The sequence below is a fragment of the Narcine bancroftii genome, chromosome 6, assembly GCF_036971445.1.
Source record: "Narcine bancroftii isolate sNarBan1 chromosome 6, sNarBan1.hap1, whole genome shotgun sequence".
Taxonomy (NCBI): Eukaryota; Metazoa; Chordata; class Chondrichthyes; order Torpediniformes; family Narcinidae; genus Narcine; species Narcine bancroftii.
Genome location: NC_091474.1, coordinates 167,571,956 through 167,596,178, shown reverse-complemented (window position 1 = coordinate 167,596,178; position 24,223 = coordinate 167,571,956). Strand labels below are relative to the sequence as shown.

General features: G+C 38.4%; 1 protein-coding gene across 23 annotated transcripts in view; it reads right to left on the bottom strand.

Annotated features, from left to right (window-relative positions):
* The window catches only part of LOC138736714 (XK-related protein 6-like), a 243,587-nt gene that overhangs the window by 9,633 nt on the left and 209,731 nt on the right, over positions 1-24,223 (bottom strand). For all 23 annotated transcript variants that reach the window (XM_069886664.1, XM_069886661.1, XM_069886659.1 and 20 more), the window contains one exon: positions 22,656-22,852. In XM_069886664.1, coding sequence (XP_069742765.1) covers positions 22,656-22,839 — 184 coding nt within the window. In that variant the 5' untranslated portion in view covers positions 22,840-22,852. The remainder of the gene's footprint in view (positions 1-22,655; positions 22,853-24,223) is intronic.

The window sequence follows — 24,223 nt, the reverse complement described above, 5'->3', positions numbered from 1 at the left end:
ATGGCTGGAGGGATTGAATTTAAGAACAGGGAGGTTATGCTGCAACTGTACAAGGTACTGGTGAGGCAAAATTTGGAGTACTGCAATGCAGTTCTGGTTTCCTTACACGAGGAAAGATGCATTGGCTTTGGCGGCAGTGCAGAGAAGGTTCACCAGGTTGATTTCAGAGATGAAGGGATTAGCCTATGAGGACAGATTGAGTCGTCTGGGACTGTACTCACTGGAATTTAGATGAATGAGATGTGATCTTATAAAAACATAAAATTATGAAAGGCATGGATAAGATAGAGGTAGGTAAGTTGTTTACTTTGATAGGGGATATAGCCTTAAGATTCAGGGCAGTAGATTTAGGATGATGAGGAGGAACTGCTTTTCCCAGAAGGTAGTGAATCTGTGGAATTCGCTGCCCATTGAAGCAGTGGAGGTGACTTCAGTAAATATATTTATGACAATGTTAGATAAATTTTTACATAGTAAGGGAATCAAAAGATATCAGGAAAAGGCAAGTAGATGGAGATGAGTCTATCATCAGATCAGCTATGATCTCATTGAATGGCAGAGCAGCTTGATGGGCTGAATGGTCTACTCCTGTCCTATTTCTTATGTTGTTATGTCCTTAGAATAGAGGTGCGAAGGAATCTCTTCAGCCAGAGGATGGTAAATCTATGGAATTTGTTCCCACAGGTGGTTGTGGAGGCCAGGTCATTTGATGTATTTAAGACAGGGCATCAAAGGTTATGGGGAGAAGGCCAGGAAGTGGAGCTGAGTGGGGAAATGGATCAGCTCATGATTAAATGGCAAGACAGATTTGATAGCTGAATAGCCTATTTCTGCTCCTAAGTCTTATGGCCTAAGATAAGGGAAACCTGGCTGATGAGGGATGTTGAGATGCTGTTCAGAAAAAAAAGTAACATATGTCAGATTTAGGCAACTGGAATCAAGCAAATTCTTTAAAGGTTCTAAGGGATACAAAAATCACAACAACAAGAATCAGAATGGCAAAATGAGGATGAGATACTTCTGGCGTTAAGGTGAAGAAGAATTCCAAGAGATTATATGTGAATTACAAGGAAAAGGTTACCTCGAGTGAGAATAGATCCCTTTAAGGATTAATATGGTCATCTATGTGTGGAGCTTAGGTAATTGGCAAGGTCTTAAATGAATGTTGCTCATCTGTTTTTCCTATGGAGAAGGTCATGGAAGCTAAGGAATTAAGGCAATAAATAATGATGTCTTAGAGCATATCCACGTTATAAAACAAGTGGCACGAGCCATCTTAAAGCATATAAAGGTGGATTAATCCCTGGGACCTGACCAAGTGTATCAAAGCACCAGGGAAGAAATTGTAGGGACCCTAAAAATATGCAACAAATCCTCTAAAAGTCTAACTGCCTGTGGATTAAGAGAGAGAGTTATAGTTTCAGGATTAATGGATTTTATAATTTGCTATCCACCAGCTGCAGAAAGAGAAATCTGTTGCAACCATCAGGAAACCTTTATTAGGTATTCATTGTGTGGATTTCTACAATATCCTATGGTCGCAGGACAAGAAGATGCTGTAAAAAACAGAAAATGAAAAGGACATGGGATAGGGCTTTCTTTCTTTGGCTTGGCTTCACGGATGAAGATTTATAGAGGGGTACGTCCACGTCTGCTGCAGGCTCGTTGATGACTGACAAGTCCGATGCGGGACAGGCAGACACGGTTGCAGCGGTTGCAAGGGAAAATTGGTTGGTTGGGGTTGGGTGTTGGGTTTTTCCTCCTTTGTCTTTTGTCAGTGAGGTGGGCTCTGCGGTCTTCTTCAAAGGAGGTTGCTGCCCGCTGAACTGTGAGGTGCCAAGATGCACGGTTGGAGGCGATATCAGCCCACTGGCGGTGGTCAATGTGGCAGGCACCAAGAGATTTCTTTAAGTAGTCCTTGTACTTCTTCTTTGGTGCACCTCTGTCTCGGTGGCCAGTGAAGAGCTCGCCATATAACACGATTTTGGGAAGGCAATGGTCCTCCATTCTGGAGACGTGACCCACCCAGCGCAGTTGGGTCTTCAGCAGCATGGATTCGATGCTTGCGGACTCTGCCAGCTCGAGTACTTCGATGTTGGTGATGAAGTCATTCCAATGAATGTTGAGGATGGAAAGGAGACAGCGCTGATGGAAGCATTCTAGGAGCCGTAGGTGATGCCGGTAGAGGACCCATGATTCGGAGCTGAACAGGAGCGTGGGTATAACAATGGCTCTGTACACGTTGAAAGGCAATCATTTTAGAAATACTTACCATGAAAATAAATGAAAAGTGGGGGCCTTAACTAGGGATTTAGAAATTGACACTGAAACTAGTGGCTAATTGAGTAGCCATACAAGGGATACTTGTCTGGAAATTAGATCACATAATGCTGTTTCTTTCAGACTCTGAAAATGAATGTTATTTTTATCAATTTCACTCTAGAAATTCAACTGGATTCTTCCATTTGTGACAGGTGCTTGCACTGATGATGTTTTCCACATTAAAAGGGTGTCTATATTAACCCTTGCACAAAACCATTTTGGACTGATACCTATACAAGTTAGATGTTGATTCCATGTGAGTCTGGTGCTGAGTAGTTGTTAACCAACCACAATTCCAAGGCACTCCATGATCTACAGCAGTGGCCACTCATAATGAAAGTTCAAACTACCACAGATTGATGCAGAGTTCTCTGAAGGCTTATTGATAATTCTAAATCAGTGGTTATCAACCTTTTTCTTTCCACTCACATACCACTTTAAGTATTTCCTATGCCATAGGTGCTCTGTGATTAGTAAGAGATTGCTTAAGGTGGTAAGTGGATGGGAAGAAAAAGTTTGAAAACCACTGTTTTAATCATACCTAATTGACTTGTTATGGGCATGGTTTCAGAACTCCAAAGGAAATGGGCCAATGACAATTTTTCTCAAGCCAAATATTTCAGTAGCAATTAGGTCTAGAGCAGTGATTCTCAACTTCCCTTTCCACCTACGTACCACCTTAAGCAACCCCTTACTAATCACAGAGCACTGATAGCATAGGGATTACTTAAAGTTGTATTTGAGTGGAAAGAAAAAGGTTGAGAACCACTGTTCTAAATGATCACAAAAATGTCTACTGAAGTTTACAGTCATTTTAACATCCAGAAACTATTTACAATGGGTGCTTCTGGGGGTGGTCCTACTGGCTGTGCTTATTAAGTTTCTGGCCGAGTAATACACTGCATCCCTGGCAAGTGTACGGACTGGGGGGAATGGGGTGGGGGGCGGGGGAGGCTTAGAAATGCTCAAATGCAAAACCACCATTTCCACAAGGACACACATTCCTATCCCAGCTCATTAATGAGCAATTACTCTGGAATTAGTTTGGGTCTCCCCTGGCATCTCTTGACATTCTACAGGCAATTCTCAAACCATGAACCTATACCCTTAGAGGTCAAAGTCATCATCACATTCCTCCTCCTATCGATTCCAGGTGTCTGTGGAGTATCTATGCCAAATCAGTTAGTTTACCGCTCATTACAACTTTAGAGAGATCATTGATGCTCTATACATGAAGAACAAAAACTGCCTGGAAGATATTTTGCTTCATAAGTATAGGATATTGTCTCTGAAGATTTTTAAAAACTTTTCAAATCAATCAATTTTCATTAATTAGCTCTGGAGGCAACTCAATTGGTGTATGTCTAACATGTTACAAATAACCATTACAACAAGTTATTCCAATAAGAGAGATCCTGAAATTAACTTCAGAAAATTATTTGAGTTAATGACAGACATAAACATAACAGGTAACAATTCATCAATTAAGTGTGCAACCCATGAATACACTTTTCCAATCAATCCAGATAACCTGATTTTCTGACATTGTTAATTTCAATGCCAAATCAAAAGGGGGTGAAATGTGCCAAGTAGGAAGGTGAGATTCTGTTTTAAGTTTCCATTAGGTTTCAGTGGAGCAGCGTAGGAGGCTAAAAACAGAGGTCAGATTTGAAGTGATTTAGCCCATAATGCTTAAGATCAGATTTAAGCCATTTTGTCCTTCGGGTCTGCTCTGCCATTCAAATCTTGGCTGATGTACTTTTCATCTCAACTACAGTTTCCCCCTTTCTCCCCACAACCTTTGACACCCTGGCTAATACCAACCTCTACTTTAAATTTACCCAATGATTTGGCCTCCACAGCTTCTCTTTGGGAATGAATTCCACCAATTCACCCTACTCTGGCTGAAGAAATTTCTCCTCATCTCTGTTCTAAGGTTCTTTTTATTGTCATGTAAAAATGTAATATACATGATATACTTCAACTTTTGTCTGCCGAAAGGCAAACAAAGAGTCTCCATGAGCATTTCCCAGTGTCCCCAACAGTAAGAGAAAGAGAAGCAAAAGCGAGTCCCTTCCGAGACATTAGTATGTCAGTGGATTTGCCTCCAGAGCTCCCACAGTGACTCAAACTCCTCGGTTCTGAATGAGTATCCTTTTATTTTGAGGCTGTTCCCTCTCATCCTAGACTCTTCCAATAATGGAAATATCTACCCAGCTCTTTCAATATTCATATGTTTCAATTAGCAAATAAATTAAACCTGTAGAACAAAGATAATTTTGTTCCCTCAGACCATTCCACTATTCAATAAGATCAGATGGGTGGATCACAGATGCAATGCTACGCACCCATCTTTGCTCTATTTTGCTTATCTACTATTGGTTAATGGAAATCTTTTGCTGACTTAATCTCTACTCCTTTTGCATGTAGAAAAGTGCCCTAATTTAATTCCTAGAGATCTGGTGCTAGGTTTGAGAGTGACACTTTTTTCTGAAGTAAGCCAAGCAACAGAAATAGTTTTTCTCTAAATACGTTGTCAATTCCCCTTAATTCTTTGAAAACAAATTAATCACCCCTTGATCTTCTATGTTTTAGTGAACAAACACCAGCTGGAGCAACTTATCCTTTTAATTATTCAATGTGCTCCGTTATATTCAGACAAGTTCTTCTGATAGAATATAAAAGCACAGGAGCAGGTCCATCAGCCCATGTTTGTGCTGAAGATAATACCACATTAAACTAGATATCCATTGCTTGCACATGATACAGTTCCTTCCCTTCCTTGCATAATCATGTGACTATTGCAAAGCCTCAAACCATGGCGACACGGTTTGTGTAGTGGTTAGTGAAACCAAGGTTCAAATCCCACATCGTCTAAGAAGTTTGTACGTTCTCCCCGTGCTGTGTGGGTTTTCCTACGAGGGTTCCGATTTCCTCCCATCATTCTGTTGTTTTAGACGTGATAGAACAGGGGGGATAAAAGGTGGAGGAGTCGTATTGCTTGTTAGAGAAAACATTACAGTGGAGGGCTCATCCAATGAGACTATTTGGGTGGAATTGAGGAATGGGAAAGGCATGAAAACACTAATAGGAGTGTATTATAGACCCCATAATGGGCTGAGGGAATTAAAGGAGAAAATTTGTAAGGAGATAGCATATATGTGTAATAAACATAAGGTGGTGATTATAGGAGATTTTAACTTTCCACACATTGACTGGAATGCCCATACTGTAAAAGGGCTGGATGAGTTGGAGTTTGTCAAATGTGTTCAGGAAAGTTCTCTAAATCAATACATAGAAGAATTGGATAGAAAGGGGGCAGTATTGGATCTCCTATTAGGAAATGAGATAGGTCAGATGACAGAGGTTTGTGTTGGGGAACACTTTGGGTTTAGTGATCATAATACTATTAGTTTTAGGTTAATAATGAAGAATAAGGATGGGCCTAAGGTTGTGATTCTTCATTGGAATAAGCCAAATTTCGAGGAAATGTGAAAGGATTTAGAGGGAGTGGATTTGGATCATTTATTTTCAGGGAGGATGCAACAGATAAATGGAGAAATTTTGAGGGTACAGAGTTAGTATGTCCCTGTGAGGATTAAAGGAAAGGTTATAAAATATAGGGAGCCTTGGTTTTAAAGGATATTGGGAATTTGGTTTGGAAGAAGAGGGATGTATACAACAGGTATAGACATCAGGGAATAGATGAAGTGCTTGAGGAATATAAGGAGTGTAAAAAAAAATCTTAAGAAAGAAATTAGAAAAGTTAAAAGGAGATATGAGGCTGCTTAGGCAGGCAAGGTAAAAATAAATCCAAAGGGTTTCTACAGGTACATTAAAAATAAAAGAATAGTGAGGGATAAAATTGGGTTCCTTGAGGATCAGAGGCTGTGTGGAGTCAGAAGAGATGGGGGAAATTTTAAATGATTTTTTTCTTCAGTATTCACTAAGGAAAGGAATATTAAGCCAGGTGAACAAAGGAAATCTGGTAGTGAGGTCATGGGATAATATAGATTAATGAGGAAGTAGCATTGTCTATTTTAAAGAGAATCAAGGTGGATAAATCTCTGGGTCCTGACAAGATATTCCCTAAGACCCTGTGTGGAGGAAAAATCATGCCTTCCATATCTTCCAGCATAGATTGCTGACATTTAAAACATTTTTCCTGGCAGGATGGTTAAATGATGAGTTCACAGTCTTTTCTTAACAAATAGCTGAAGGATATGTAAGCTCAGGTAGCTGTAGCCTCAGGCTGACTGGGATAAAGTGAGGCTATTGGCCAACTAGTTGGAAGATGGGACCATTGTCACCTTGTTAGAGTGCTAAATGCTTACTGCTTGGAGCACCATGTAATGCACCCTTTGACCTTTGCCTTCAGTTGTTTTCTCTTTTGTTTTCTGATTATAAGTTTGTGTGTCTCTTTTACTCAGGCAGAGACTCAGAGCTCCACTTTTAGGAGATAGTATATATAAGTATATGGAGGGACAGGGTCTGATCAGGGGCACTCAACATGGATTTGTGCATGGAAGGTCGTGTTTGACCAATCTTGTTGAATTTCTTGAAGAGGTGCGGATCAATGGGACTAGATGGGAGGAGGTGTTCGGCATCGACTAGAAGGACCAAACTGACCTGCTTCTGTGCTGTAATTGATATATGGTCATATATTCAAAATGTACTGGTGGCTGTAGGTTAATTGGGTGTTATTGAGCAGCACTGGCTTGTGGGCCAAAATGGCCTGTAACCATGCTGTCTGTCTACATTTAAAAAAAAATTTAAAAAAAATGAAATACTATTATTGTATCTGCTTCCATCATTACCTCTGGCAGCCCATTCCGGACATCTTTCACACTCTGTGTAAAAAAAAACTCTATTCACACTTCTCCTGTGGACATCCCATCACCATCCTACCCCCACCCCCCATCTTGAATGCATTTCTCTAGTGTTTGGCATTCTTTAAAATTGGAAAAAGATTCTATGCCTCCCCTAATTTTATAAACTTCTATCATGTCTATACTTGGTCTTTGATACTCCCGAAAAACGATACAAGTTTGTCCAGTCTTTCCCTTAACATGTACCTTCTAATATAGGTACCATCCGGGTAAACCTTTTCGATGCTCTTTTCATAGCCTCCACTCCCTTAGTGAAATGGGGTAACCAGAAATGTACACAGTATTTCAAGTCTGGCCTGGCCAAAGTTTTATCTGGTTGCAATATGACTTCATTACTTTTATACTTAATGGCCTGACCAATGAAGGCAAGCATACCATACACCTTCTTTACCACCCTATCAACTTGTATGGCCAGTTTCAGGGAGCAATAAGTGTGAAGCACTAGATACTTCTTCACATTAGTGCCGTTAAGCATCCTGCCATTAACTAACTGCATACTTTCCCTTTACATTAAACTCCATATCTGTAACTTATCTATTTCCTGCTGTATTAATTGATACAGCCACAACTCTCAACAGCTCAAATAATCTTATGTGTTATCTGCAAAATTACTAATCCACCCACCTACTTTTTTTGTCCAAGTCATTTGTATATGTCACGAATGATAGGGGTCCCAAAACCAATCCCTATGGAATATACCACTGATCATGGACATCCAGCTGCAATAATGCCCTTCCAAACGCCCTTTATCTTCTATTGGCCAGTCAATTCTAAATTTAACCTATCAATTCACCATAAATTCCATGCATTTTTACCTTCTGGATCAACCTATTATGAGGGACCTTATCAAATGCATTACTAAAGTTCTCATCAACACTGCCGTACCTTTGTCACTTGCTCAAAAAACTCAGTCAAATTTGTAAGACAATATCTGCCCTACATGAAATCAAAATGACCATCCCTAATCTGACCATGCCTTTCTAAATGCATGCAAATCCAATCCCTAAGTATCCTTCCCAATAGAGTTTCCATACCACAGATTTAAAGCACATTTGGCATAGTGGCTAGTGCAATACCTTTACAGCACCAGTGATCGGAACCGAATCACGGTTTGAATCCTGCACTGTCTGTAAGGAGTTTGTGCATTCTCCCTGTGACTGCGTGGGCTTTCTTTGGGGGCTCCAGTTTCCTCCCACCATTCAAAACATACAGGGGGTGTAGGTTAATGGGGTGTAAATTTGGGCGGCATGGACTCGTGGGCTGAAATGGCCTGTTACCGTGCTGAATGTCTGTATGTCTAAATTTAAAATTTAAATTTAATTTCCTGGATTATCTTTACATATTTGAACAAAAGAACAATGCAGGCAACGCCCCAGTACTTTTAGACCTTGCCAATTACTGGTGGACACAAATATCTTTGTCAAGGCCTGAGCAATTCCCTTATTTGCCTTTTTTAATAACTATGGCCACCGCCAGTGGGCTGATAACGCCTCAAACCGTGCATCTTGGCGCCTCACAGTTTGGCGGGCAGCAGCCTCCTTTGAAGAAGACCGCAGAGCCCACCTCACTGACAAAAGGCAAAGGAGGAAAAACCCAACACCCAACCCCAACCAACCAATTTTCCCTTGCAACCGCTGCAATCGTGTCTGCCTGTCCCGCATCGGACTGGTCAGCCACAAACGAGCCTGCAGCTGACGTGGACTTTTTACCCCCTCCATAAATCTTCGTCCGCGAAGCCAAGCCAAAGAAGGATATAGCTTATCAGGCCCAGAGGACTTCTCCACCTTAATATTACTCAAAACATCCAACATCATCTGTTTCTTGATCTCAAAATATCCCCAAAGCATTAACCTTCTCTAGTCTGCTCTCAATATTCTCCATATCCTTTTCCTTGGTGAATACTGAAGCCAATTATTTATTTAGGACCTCAACCATTTCAAGCACAAATTCCCTCCTTTTCCTTGAGCGGTCTCACCCTCTCCTTAATCATCCTCTTGTGTGTAAAATGCCTTGGGATCGACTTTAATCCTACCCATTATTAACATTTCATGGCCCCTTTAGGCTTTCCTCCAACACTGCTTCAGCTCTTTCCTGCCATTTTATATTCCTCAAGGCCCCTGTTTGATTTTGTAAGGAATACATATGCTTCCTTTTCCTTTTTGACTAAATTCATGACATACGAGGTTCTCTTACCATGCAATACCTGGATCCACGTAGCAAATTCTATCCCATCAAAGTTCAAGCATTAAGGAAGTTCCAGCCAATATCTCCTGTATGACAACCTTGTTGCTTTTACATCCTTGTTGATTTTGGGAAGGAAAGGAAAGGGGCCATACACATGTCTGCATTGATGGGATGGAGGTGGAGAGGGTCAGAACCTTCAAGTTCCTGGAGTTCATATTTCAGAAGAGCTTACATTGAGCCAGTATATCGAGGCAACTGTGAAGGAGGCATGCCAACATCTCTGGTTTCAAAAGAGCCTGAGTAATTTGGCATGTCATCGGATACTCTATTAAACTTCTACAGGTGCATTGTGGAAAATATACTGACTAGTTGCATCACAGCCTGGTTTGGTAATTCAAGTGAACAGAAAGCTTCAGAAGTAGTAAAAAAAAATCCATCACAGCCTCTGTCCTCCCATCTACTGAATGCATCTATGTGGGGCCCTGTCTCAAGAAGCAAGCATCATAAAGGATACCCCTCACTCTGGTTACATCTCCTCACTGATACCTTCGCATAGAAGTCTGAAGAAAAACCTCTCTATGTTCAAGAACAGTTTCTTTCCAACAACTATCAAAGTCTTAAATGTTCCTTGTTACACTAATCATGGATTGCTCCAACAATACAAAAGGACTGTCTGCACTATTGCAAGACCCTTTTTTTGGGACTAGAATTACCGTGAATAATTATTATCTGTCTTATGTAGTTATTGGCTTTTTAAATTCAATTAAGTTTGCTCTTATAGTTTTTTTTTACAAGCTGCAGCTTATAAGAATTTTGGTGCACATGTACATTGTATATGACAATCCGCTCATTGCCATTATCTGTTCCTCCATCTCCCAGTGGCTATTGAGAAGCCTACAATCTTCCTTCAATATCAGTATACCCTTCATAAAGTAATGTGCTGAGAACTGAACAACAAATTTCAGCTGTGGTCAGCTATACCTCTGTGGTTAACACCATTCCCTCTGAGTCTGAAAATTTGTTGTACTGCTGTAACACAAGTGCAATTTTGAGGAACTGATGCATTCCCAGAAGTCCTGTATTTTGAATCAGATGCTAATTGTTTGCCTTTAATCTCAGAGGTATGTAAAGTGCTTAATAGCACTACTTCAAACAAGAGCAAGGGGGTTACCACTGGAATCCCAGGCAGCATCCATAATCTCTAAAAATAGTTATCTGAACATTTGCTGTCCATAGGATCCTGTTGTGTCCATATTTTCCATTACAATTCCTACAAACAATGATTTCACTTCTATGTTTACTGTAAATGGCTGCAAAAATTTCTTGGTGTCCTGCGATCATGAAAGGTGTTGCTGAAACACAATATTGCACAAAGAAAGCTCTGGATCTTGCCAGTGCCCAACTCTGGATGCTCAAGGTCATCTTAATATATAGATTACAAATATGCAACCTTTTTTTTTATTTTAACTCGATTGGCACGACTCCAACCTGACTTCCTGGCTTCTAAATTTTGTATTCTAAATTTACATTGATCCTTTTGATTATTTTTATAACAGTCTTTGGGTAAAAGATGAACCAAGTCCAGAAGAATTCAGCTGTTTCTAGCATTTTGAAAGTATTTAGAAATTTGACATGGCATTTTTGTCTTTAATTGTACTTGCAAAAATGATTTCTGTATCAGATACACATGGAATGACAACATTCTTCAAAGAAAAAAATCCTTCACATCATTTCACAAAAAACAATTGTGTTGTTTTGCGATGCACCTGTTGTTTTAATGTCGGGTAAAGTACTTTATTTACCTCTTTTCCTCTGGATTTTCCACTGTAGGAATTTACACCTTCTCTTATCACACACCCATCCAACAACTTTTGAATGAAAACTTGGCCGAATGGTGCATCAACAAAAACTTCACACACAATGCCATCAAAACCAAGAAGTGAATTGTTTACTTCAGGAAAGGAAACCCAAAGGGATCATTGGGGGATCAGAAGTGGAGAGCGTGAGCAAATTTAAGTTCTTGGGAGTCACTATCTCAGAGCATCTTTCCTGGACCCAACACACTAATGGGATCATGAAGAAAGCACGTCAGCACCTCTACTTCCTCAGGAGTTTGTGGAGGTTTAGTATGACACCAGAAACCCCAGCAAATTTCTATTAATGTGTGGTGGAAAGTGTGCTGACCGGCTGCATCACAGTCTGCTATGGGGACAACAATACCCCTGAGCGTAAAGCCCTCCAAAAAGTAGTGGACATTTCCCAGGACATCACAGGCAAAACCCTTCCCCACGATTGAGAACATTACAGGGAACACTGCTGTTGGAGAGCAGCACAATCTTCAAAATCTACAGCACACAGAAGATATTCTGTTCTTGCTGCTACCATCAGGAAAGAGTTGTAGGTGCTACAAGACTTGCACCATGAGGTTCAGGAACAGCTGCTACCCCTCCACTATCTGAATCCTCAACAAAAAACTCAAATCAGGGACTTGTTTAAGGACTCTTACTTTTGCATTTTAATGATTTACATTTCTTTTCTCTCTGTATGGCACAGTCAGTTTGTTTACATTTATTTATTTGTTTATATGTGTACATTGTGTACAGTTTTTTGGAATACTAATAAGTGGTAGTTCTGCCTCACCCTCAGGAAAATTAATCTCAGGGTTGTATGTCATATATGTATTCTGACAATAAATCTGAAATCTGATCACCTATGCACTCATCCTTGACTCTCCAATTCTCCCTATGACTGTACAATCAGACCCCAGTGCTGCTCCAATTCCCAATGCAGCCCACTGAACTGAACTTATAATTTCCTTCAATTACTCTATCATGATACTTTGTACTCTAAGAAGTGTAGTTGAGTTTTGTGTGGCAAGCCCACGGTCAAAATGAACCTTGCTACACTGTGCATGACCTATTAGCACAGACACACATACAAACACAAAGAGATCCCCAGGCCATGTGCTTCAGTACCAACACCAAGGAGGAAAGCACCATTCATTCACCAATTGAATAAATCCAACAGCCACAATTTTCAGGAGGATCTACAGTAAAACCCCTGTTATCCATAATTCAAGCAAGTGGCAACCAGGAAAAAAAATTGCGGAAAATAAATAGGTATTAAAAAAATATGGGCTTAAAATTGGCATGCATTGCCATTAGTTCACCAATCACACAAAATGCAATCTCAAGCAAATTGAAAATTCACTTATCCAGCATCTACCGATCCCCATAAGTGCCGGATACCAGGGGTTTCATTGTATTTTTGAATGAAACTTTGCTCTATATTTTAAATCATTTTCATTCCTCAGCAGATGTGAACTAAGCTTTGTCATTTTTGTGCTAATACATTCTAGCAGAAGAAACTGTTGTCCCTCACTCTCTCTCTCTTCCACAGCTCCAAATATGCTCTCTTCAGATATCCTGATTATTTTTGTAAAATTATTCAATTAAGTTGGAATAGTAAAAAATTATTATATTCTTGACTATAAAAGGTTTTATCCTCTAATCTCCTTCAAGTGATTAGCTATCCTTGTAACTTACTAGCAAAGAAGAATTTTTAAAAAATCTAATTGTCTTTTGATGGAGATACTGCACAGTAACAGGTCCTTGTGGTCATGACCCCGCCCTGTCCAATTATATCCAATTGACCAATTAACCCACTAACCCCTAACATCTTTGGAACATGGGAGGAAACCAGAGCACCTAGAGGAAACTCACATGAACATGTACAAACCTTATAGACAGTGGCAGATTCGAACCTCGATTTCTGGTGCTGTGTAATAACTTACTAACTGCTAGAATATCCACACTGCCAGAAATGACTGGCTCTTTGTACTGGCATATGTTTATTCGCCAATTTTCTACAAGGCATACAGTAGTTTAAAAATGGGATTGCATTGTGTAACATTTATTTATAGGATGCAACTCAGAGCGAGTACAGTAGATGACAAAACAGAAAAAGTTACTTGGCAGCTGAGCAGGGGATATGCACCAAACTATATTTTGAATTTTTTTCTCCACTCTCTTCTGTTCTCATTCATCACCTTTTTACATCTCTTCCAGACAGATTAGTTGTGATTAACCATCCAGCACCACCAACATTTGAATAATTCAGTGTCTTTTGGCCTCCACTGACCTCTGTTCTCCCAACCCAACCCCCCCCCCCCCCCACCTTCCCTGCAATGTAAAACATCTTTGATAACGAACTTTTCCTAGAACTGATAAAGGGACACCGAACATGAATGAAATTGAGAAAATTGCAGGGGCTGAAAATCTGTAATAAAAACAGAAAAATGCTGAAAAGACTAATTTCTGATGAAGGCCAACAGGTCTCAAATGTCATTGCATCTATTATGGTGGGTGCTGTCTGCCCTGCTGAGTGTTTTGCCATTTTCAGTTTTCACTTGAGACCTGAGGCTTAACTTTGTCTTTGTCTCTTTCCACAACATTGCTCGGCTTTTTGTGCATTTCCAGCATTATTTCAGATTTGCACTATCTGCCATGCTTTGTAACTTAATCCAATAAAAATTTACTGTGATGATTTCTGGAATGAAAGATTAGATCTGAGGATAGACAAGAAAAATCTCCCTTCAACCTTCTCTGAAAGACTTGCTTTCCTTTCAGCCAGGATGATTGAGAGGGGATTTAATCATGGTTGAGAGAGAACTGTTTGCATTGGTGAAAGGGTCAAAGAGCTGGGGGAAGACATTGAAATACATCGGCAACTAATCCAGAGTGATGTGAGGAAAATCCTTTTTGTGCCACGAGGAGTTATGATCTAGAATGAATCATCAGATGCCAAATAAATTCAATTGTGGCTTTTGAAAAGGAAATAGATAAAGATTTGAAGATTTGCAATTCCTTGGAGAAAAGGACTTTCTGGATTGCCTTCCAACAGACTCATATGAACTTGAAAAACTGCTGTACTGTGTTGCTTGTACTGTGAGGCCTGTGCGTACCCCAAGGACGTTGGAATGTTTTTTTTCTTTTGAGGCCCAGGAGTGATTGTGAGCTCTACTACATCCTAACTTAAAGTGGATCAGCTTGAACAAGTGCTAGCTAGGTCTTATGTGACTTACCTGCTTTAGGAGCCACCAGCGTTCAGGTCTCTATATTCAAACTCTTCTGTTTATCTCCCAACATGCCCCCCCTTCCTACCCAACCCTCTATCAATCTCAGTTTTTATGTCCTGATGCAGAATATTGTCCATCTTTTTGTCTCCAAAGATGTGCCTCATCTAGTGAGTTCATCCAGTGCTTTTGCTCCAGACTCCAGCATCTGTAGATTCTTGTGTCTTCTCTGCCAAGCTCACATGCTTACCTGACCCTCGATCAATCTACGACAAGGGCAATCAAGATTTAACTCTGATACCCAGCTATTTTTGTGGCCCTAATAATCTTAACAATTTCATTCTCAGCATTTCACCCAACCCCTGCCAAATCACCTCAAATATATACTAATCTCCAGGCCTGACCATGGTATGTTGTGATATCCAACTCTGCCTGCTCCCTAATGAACCTACTGGGAGTCGAAAATTCCCCCTGATGATCATGGATCATTACTGATTTTCCACCTTAATCCTTCCTGCCAATTTCAAATTCCAAATTCCTCATCCACTAATCTCTGTATCTTCCACCTCACTGTTTCTCCTACAGATTTCCTGTGATATGTTCCAATTATATTTATTATAATGGCATCTGATGCCTTTAAAAATCAGCATTAAATAACATGAAGATGCTGAGTGTCTCACACATTCATCAAAAATATTCTTTTTGACTGAGCTGAACTACAGTACTATTGCCACGAAATAGAATCAATAGGATAAAAATAACCTGTGTATAAAAAATTATGGACCCATTTACATGAACTTAATATGTGAAAGAGATTACAACATCAAAGATAGGTGGAGTTTTGCTTTAAGCGATTAAGGTTGAAATGTAACTCCCTCTCTTCGTATAGTACATGGGAGCTTCTACATCCTCCTGAGAAAGTACCTCAAGCCTCATCTGAAAAATGATTTTTCAAGCACCAATCTGAACATTTATTTCTTACCTATGTTTTGCTGCATAACTTATCTTTTTGGAATAATTCTATTAGTGAATGGAAATAAATAAAGTTGTCAAGAGTGTATTTCTGATTCAGCACAACTGCCAACATTTGGGAAAAAGAGAGGACTCCAGCAGGTGGAGCCAAGAAAGCAAAGTGTTTGTTAGCTCTAGTTTGCTTTTCTATCAGGACAAAGCTTCCAGATGCTCATAACTCTAGTTAATAGAAGACAAAGATCCTCCCTAAGGAACCACTGTTGAGAAATGGGAAGAAAAGCTCCAGAACTCGAACAGTTTCATGTGGTCTGAAGTTCTTTACTTGCTTTATTTACAAGAAAATGTAGCCTCTTGCTTAATCCTTGGATCTCTACCCCATATTGGCAGGAGGGCAAAGCACTCCCCAGATTACAGCCAAAACTTCATCCTCAAAGTCCTATTTGAACGTCAAGTGGCATGACATTGTCACTTCATCTTCCCTTTTTCACTTTCATCTGAAATGGAACAGTTTGAAATCACATGAATTCATGGACAGCTCTCTGCTGCTCTGCAGACAAAATATAAAATGTCACCCTGACTCCACTCAGCTCTGCAACCCTGTCATTAAACAAAGGAAGTTTACTTGTAGAATGCATTAACATTGAATCTACAAACCAGAGAACTTCTTCAGTCTGAACAAAATAATTCCTCAGATTAGATCACTTTATGGTTGGTTTTAAGTATGTTTCTTGAGAATTGTTTTTGGCTATGCAAAATAGACACGCAATTTGTCAGAGCTGAATTCTTTCTACTTTGGATCCTCAAATAACAAACCTGCTGAAAAGATATTGGTGGAGGAAAATTGTCCATGTTATTGAAAACTGCAATAGAGACAAACTCTTCTTTATTCTTCTTTCTTCCAATGATTATCCTCCATTAAACAATTTTAATGGCTTTAATCCATTTAAATGATGTCAAAATGCACATTTGTTTCTGGTTTTGAGTTTTACATTGTGCTTAATTGCTCATGTCACAGAATAAACATTTGAGAATTCTAGTGTTCAGAGATTTAATTTGATGTTTTGAGCTCCCTAAAACTGTCATAAAACTGCAGGCATGTAAAGGATAAAGTGTCAGCATGAAGTTATTGTCTTCAATCCAATAGCCTAGTGTGTGTTTCTTTAAAGTATACACATGGAAGTTACACACCATCATACTTACTGTGTTGCATTGAAGTGTTCTTCACAGATTTACAGTCAAATTTTGTTTTACCTTTGGATGTTTAAACTTTTGAAAATCCCTTAAACTTCCAATTTATTTTGTGGATCTTCCTAAGACACAATTACCCCAGGTACCTGAAGTACTTTGCAGTGGCACCATATGTTAACAAAATGGTATTCCACATATTTGAAAAGCCACAATAAAATGCCAGGATTTCCCTGATGAAAATTCATAGCATAAAATTTGTCAACCTGTCTTCATGGAGAATATTGATCAAGCAACTATATTGCATGGACTATATTATTACCCGGACATGAATCTGAAAAGAAAAAAATATTTTACCAAATAGCCACATGGAAAGAGTGGAGGCTTTTAGTACAACTTAAAGGCAGCAATAACACCATCATTAAATAGTCATACTTTGCTTGTAATGCTATCCCTTCTGCAATGTCCTAGGTTTGTAGGGATGGTCACAAGGCAGCTAATGGACCTGGAAAGAAAATGTTCCATAAAAAACACAATCATTGTGCATCTTATATTTTTGCTACAGTGAAACCCGAGAATCATAATCAGTAACTGCACAAATTTATGCAATTTCTCATTTTTGTCAAAATATTATTAGAGTCAATGTTTAATTAGGAATTAACTATATTAACAATTAATTTCTTGATTTGCCTGGCATGTTGTTATGTTTAAGGTAATTTACTTAGAAAAGCAATTATATATTTCTATAAAAATGATTTGACTTCTGCCTGTTTAACTAAATTTAAATAAAATAAGTAATCAAGTAGTAGAAGATAAAACATTAAACAAAGACAGTTTAGGACTTTTGGTCCACTAAATATGCATGGACCGTGGTGATAATCTAAACTATTTCCACATGCCTGTTCAGGTGTCAGGTCTAGAATGTTGCTAGCACTCCTGCCTCCACCGCCTCTCCTAGCAGGTATTCCAGACACCAACTACTCTCTTTTAAATTTTTCCCTCTCACTTTAAACCTATGCTCTGGGAAGAATACTCTTTTCCCACTCTTATCTACTCTCTTTGTGCCTCTTATAATTAGATTATATGCTTCTATCAAGTTACTCCTCAGCCTCTGACACTGTAAAAGAATCCAAGTTTGTCCAACCTTTCCTTCCAGGCAACATCATTATGAACCTCTTCAGCATTCTCTTCAAAGTGTGGTGACCAGAACTGCGTACAATATTCCAGATGTGGCCTAATTTAAGTTTTATATGGCTACAACATGATTACCTGATTTTTCTGCTCAAAGCCCTGACCAATGAAGGCAATCATGTCTTCTTTACGAGAGTAGAGCATTGGGTGTTGTTGCTATCATAGAGCTACAGACGCACCACAAGATCCCTCTCTCCCTCTATGCTCCAAAGACCCTGCTGCTTACTGGATTCTTTCTTCTTGCATTTAGGCTCCTAAAGTGCATCACCTCACACCTTTCTAGATTAATCTCTATCTGCCATTTCTCAACTAATCTATATTCTGCTGTATCATATGAAAGCATCACTATCCACATTTCCACCAATTTTCATACTATCTACAAATTTGCCAATCATACCACCTATGCTTTCACCTAGATCATTCATGATATGACAAACAGATGTCCCAACACTGATCATTGCAGAGCACCACTGGTTATAGATCTTCAGTTAGAGAAATTCTCTTCCAAAATTACCCGGTCTTCCATGACCAAGCCAATTTTAAATCCATTTGACCAACTCACTGTGAATCCCATGATCCTTATCTTCTAGGCCATCTTATTTTGAGGGACCTTGTCAAATGTTTTACTCCATGGAATTTGTGCATCAGAACCTCCCTTACAGAAAGTCATGACAACTTTCCTGTATGCTTTTCCAAAAATGAGTAAATCTGGACTCTAAGGATCTTCCCAAATAAATTACCCTACCACTGATTCAAGGCCCAGTGACTAGTAATTTCTTAGTTCATCCCTGTTGCCCTCTTATTCAAAGGAATAACACTGAGTATTCTCCAATCTTCTGCAAGCTTTCCTGTGGTTCTCGCAATCTCCTTCCTTGCCTCCTTCAGTATCATGGGATAAATTCAATCTTTCCCTGGGGACTTATCTACATTAATGTTTCTCAATAAACTCATTTTCTCTTTCTTAATATCGACATATCCTAGAATATCAACACAATCCCTCATTAATCTCACCATATAGTAGATATGCACAGAAATCAACTGATATGGAAAAGTTCATTGATTTCTCCAGTTTCCATTAAACCCCCCACCCCACCATCTTCTCCCAGTTGCCTTTCCACAAGCTTTGTGTCTCCCCTTTGTCTCCTTTCACAGAGCTAAAATCACTTCTCACCTTTCCTCTTGTTTATATCCAATTAACAACTTATTGTTTTTGGTTTGCTTTCATCCCACTCCCATTCTTCCTTTTGCTCTATCTAGTCTCCATTTTTTATTCAGATGCTTTCCTGTTTTTTGCTTATACCTTGAAGAAGGGCTCAGGCCCAAAAAGTCAGTAATATATCTTTACCTCCAAGTTTCTGTGTGTTTTTACTCATTAAGGATCTTGCCTACTTCCTGTGGCTCCACACATAAATACCCTTCATGGTCCTTGAGTGGATATATTCTTTCCCTAGCTTACCTCTTGCTCCAAACATGTATACGAAATGCTTTGGGAATCTTATTAATCCAACTTGTCAAGAATATTTCATGGTCCATTTTTCTTTATTTAAGTTCTTTCTGTTTATTTTGTATTCCCCCAATGGCTTCCCCTGATTTATGTTTCCTAAACATTACATTGCTTCCCTTTTTGACTAAACTTACAATACCATTTTTCATCCAACCATGCCATCCTTATAATTTATCCTCACAGGAATATGTTGGTCATGTACTCTAACCAGCTGGCCTTTACAAGACTCCAGATGTAGATTTACCCTCAAACTCCTAGTCTATTTCTCCCAGATCCTGCCTAATACTTGCAATTAGCCTTCCTCCAATGGACTGTCTTATTCTTATCCACAACTATTTTAATACTGATGGAAATATAATTATTATTTCTTTTGAACAGATTAAATATAAATAGTACATATGATTTATTTAAAAGTTAATAAATTACTTCAGTTAAAAATAATTACAACTATCTGGAGATTTTCAAGACAAATTATTTTAGAAAAGAAAGTCATAATATATAAACTTCTTATAAAGAAAGGCATTCATTTAATTTACTGCGTTTGATTTCTTCACTTAATCATTCATTTAAATACCTTAAATATGAACTTCCTAATTATTTCAATACAATTAAGCTACCATGTATAGACCACCGACCAAAAATATGAACAACAAAAACAGCTCCTTTCTGAATTCCAATTTAAGATTCCCCAGGCCTCTTCAATACATATTGCGAAACATGAAGCTTTAACTTCCTCAGCATGGAAAAGTTGTCAATCTATTAAAAGACTCATCCCATTCTGCTAACACTCTTCACACCCCTCCCATCAGGAAGAAGGTTCATGAGTATGAGATCACACCCCACCTGATTCAAGGACAGTTTATTTCTCACTGTTATCAAACCCTTGCATGAATCTCAAAATTCTGCAGCATTTGCTCTGCACCATCTGATCTCTCCTATCACTCTACATTTTTGTACTATGAATGAGATGTGTACCAGTAATTGATCTGCTCGCAAACAAATTCTATCACTAGATCTTGGTGCATGTGATAATAAACTTGAATTTAAGCCTGAACATTTTTAAGGCAGCCATAAAGACATATCGTTGACACACCAATAGCATACTGAAACAAACATAGAACAACAACTAAAGAACTCCAAATATTACAGCTTAGAAAGAGAGCCATCATGATGTAAGCAGACCAAATTTTTGCACTTGGATGTTGAAAAGCTTTTAAAAAAAAATGAGGAAAGTAATTTTGAATGTTGAGAAATAAATGCTCTTCCCCCATAGCTGAACACCGATCTACAAATGATCTATTCAAATCAACAAAATGACAGGACAGCATTTATATTTCTTAATAGTTGACCAATAAATGAGACAAGGAGCTCATTGACTGTACCTATCATACAAAAATGCAATGAAGCATGCAATATCAGATGCCGTTCCAGCACCATAATCTCTTGAGACCAATAGAACTTGCAGCAAATTCAAGGGAAGTATGATGGACTTCACTTCCATTATGATAAGAGCATATAGCAAGAAAAAAAATGATCATTTTATAAGTAAGATTATAAAAAGCTACAGGTTCGACTGGTACTGTTTTTTAGTCTTTTAAATATCCCTGGGTTCAGTATCACTGTTTACTCTTCTAAGTCAATATTATTGACTGAAACAATCTGTTTGTGCACATATGAAAATCCAAGAGTGAAGAAAGAATCATGTTGATTACACTCTGGTTTATTAAATACACAAATATATTTAGGTCTAAACTTCTTCTGAGGTGAGGCTGACAAAGGTTGAACAGTTTTCTGCTTTTCCTATGATTAGCCCCTGACCAGTAGGAGACTTTCTGGAGGTGAGATGATCTATTGCAATGAGAAAGAGAGAGAAAAAAATATTGGTGCCTTGCTTGACCCTTTCTGAACTAGGAGTGGTTCTGTTGAGGGGTCCTTTAATGAGGATCACGGCTTGCACGAAAATCATTGTGTAGAGAGAGGATGTAAACATTTTTGAGACAGACAAATTTGTTAGGGATCCTTCATAATCCCTCTTGGTTTTAGCTTGTCTGCAGAAAGCAGAGGTTAGTAGAAAATGGACTTATTCTGTCTGGAGGTTAGTGACAACTGGAGTTCCGCATGGATCTGTTCTGAACCCCTGCTCTGAGTAACTTTTATAAATGATCTGGATTTAAAAAAATGGAAGGAAGGATCATTTAGTTTTCAGATGACACGAAGATTGGGGATGTTGTCAATATTGTTGTTGTAGGCTACAGCAGGATAATAGACAGAGTGCATAGAATGTGTCTTATGAGTCAGGGTGAACAGAGGTAGGGCTTTTCTCTTTGGAGCAATGAAAGATGAGAGATGACTGAATAGAGGTCCTCAAGATCACGAGAGGCATAGATATGGTGAACAGCCAGCACCTTTGTCCTGGGGTAACAGGACCAATACCAGAGGACATCTGCTTAAGGTGAGGAGTGGAAAGATTAGGGGAGACATCAGGGTAAGTTGTTTTTTTTTTGTTTTTTTTTACACACACACACACACACAGAGTGGTAGATTGTGAGTAAGTTTATATAGGTCGGCACAATTCTGTCACTTTTTCTAATGAGAACCTTACAAATATGATGTTTTCAATGTTTATCTTCATTTCTCAGCATAAGGGTAACAATATTCTTTCCAGCTCTATTCACTACGCTTTAATCATGATCTTATTGTGAATAACATAACTGTTTGATTCACAATTTAGGTGTTGGAAATTTTATACAGAAGCATTGAGTAAGAAATTATACTCCTAGAACAGATATAAGATTACAAATTATTTAAAGAAAAGTCGTCTGTGAGAATCACAACTTATTGATCTGAATACACATTTCAAAAGAGAATCCAAGAAGTATCCCAAAGCATTTTCAGAATTAACAAGAGGTTTCAACTGCCTTGAGCTCTCGTCAGTACCTTTGCAAAGAAGAAAGTTGGATACTTCCAAATAGATGAATTATGTAACATTTGTTTTGCAGTTAGCATCCATGATTCTTAATTTTGAACCATTATGCCAAATGCTTTCTAACTAAATGAAAAAAAACTATTAAAAATCAATAAACTTGCAAATTAAACAGCAATATCTGCAGAAAAAACATTCTGGCAAATATATATTCATGTTCAGGCTGGAATACATTTCATAACTGCACAAAACACAAACAGTTTAACACAATGTGTCTTTGTGTTATGTTTTGCTACAAATAAGAAAACGCTTGCCAAGTGATGTTAACATATAGATTGCTTTTAATCTCAACAATGTTCAAGCTTTTCAGATGTATTAAAATAAGCAAATTCATGCAGCGTTGAGACTTACATGGTAAAGTTTCTGCCCGGTTTTTCTGAATCATTATGCAGAGTTGTAGCACCAGTTGTGGCGCACTCTCCAGGAAAGTTTCGAGAAGGCGCAGCATGTTCACATCTGCATATTCATACATCATGGCCCAGTAAAATCGGCGCTGGTGTTCATTCTTTCTCCTACTCTGGATACCCAAGTACATTGTACGGATATACCTGAAATAAAACCAAGACTTAAACATTTCAGAACTATTACAATTCCAAATTAAAATAACTTGTCTTGAATATATTGGTTTTAAACTGCATAACCACAATTGGAACAATCAATTATCGACAATTAACCTACTTGGAAGGTAAGGGCAGAACGATAGGAGAGTGATGGATGGAATTCCAAACATTGGCCATTCATTTCGATGTAATGAATAATTGATCAGCTCAAGCAAACCTTGGATATCACTTCTCGTGTTTGATTTCATTTGTGAGTAAGAATTTAATTTGATGTCCACACAGAGTGTAGTATGCTTAAACATTACATAGAAGATACCATATTTGTGAACCCTCAATTATAATTTTCATATACTAAAGGGGAGAACATGCACTTCTTTATATTACTCCCAAATATTGAGCCATCTAACCATAGGGACCTCCAGTGACTACTTAGATAAGATGTGTATAGTATTTTATACAAATTTAAGATCTTCTGACAGTCTTTTACCATTCATCTCTCTGCAATTAGGTCTTATTTCCGGAAAACTGTGCAGAAGGCACATGAATCTCAAACAATCGAATAAGTGAACTGAAGAAGAGTTCCTGTTTGGAATTGCAGTTGCTAGTAAAATGTGCCATAAAATTGTGATGCATTGTCTGTATTCAATCAAAGTTGAGTATTTCTTTTTTTTTTATTTTTTTATTTTTTTATTTTTCACACCATAAATCACATTAGCCATGCTACACACTTTTTCTTTTTCGCTCATATACAGTGACTTTTTCTCCCCCCCCCTCCCTCCTCCCAAGCCACCCCCCCACCCCCCCCCCATCCATTTTAGGTATACAATCTAGGTTACATTAAACCAGTCAGATAATGTTGTCATTCAACAAAAATACACCAGAAATTCTACTGAGTCCATTCTTTTCTTTCCTTCTCCTTCCATCAAAAGTTGAGTATTTCTAATACAACATTGATCCTGCAATGTTTTCCATGGTTAGTCAGTGTTCACCTGCCCTCAGCGAAAATATATCACACAACTAATTTGTACAATCCTTCATATCAGGCAATTCCTCATAATCATTTGCTCTCTCTGAATTATAAAGGTGTTATTTACAAGACATTGATTGCAAATATCTCTTCAAGTTTCTTGCATCTCATTAAAGTGTGATTGGCCATCCACTTAGCATTTTGAAAGCTTTGTTGATTTTAAATAAATGCAAGTGTTTATTAAATGTCTTTTAGGAACTTAGAACCATAAAAGGCAGGAGAAATCCCTTTGATTTCTTCTGTTTTTCTGTTGCATTGGACATAAATTGCATGTCAGCCTCACTGAGTAGATTTTGTTCCAATAAACTTCAAAAATGTATTCAACAAAAACA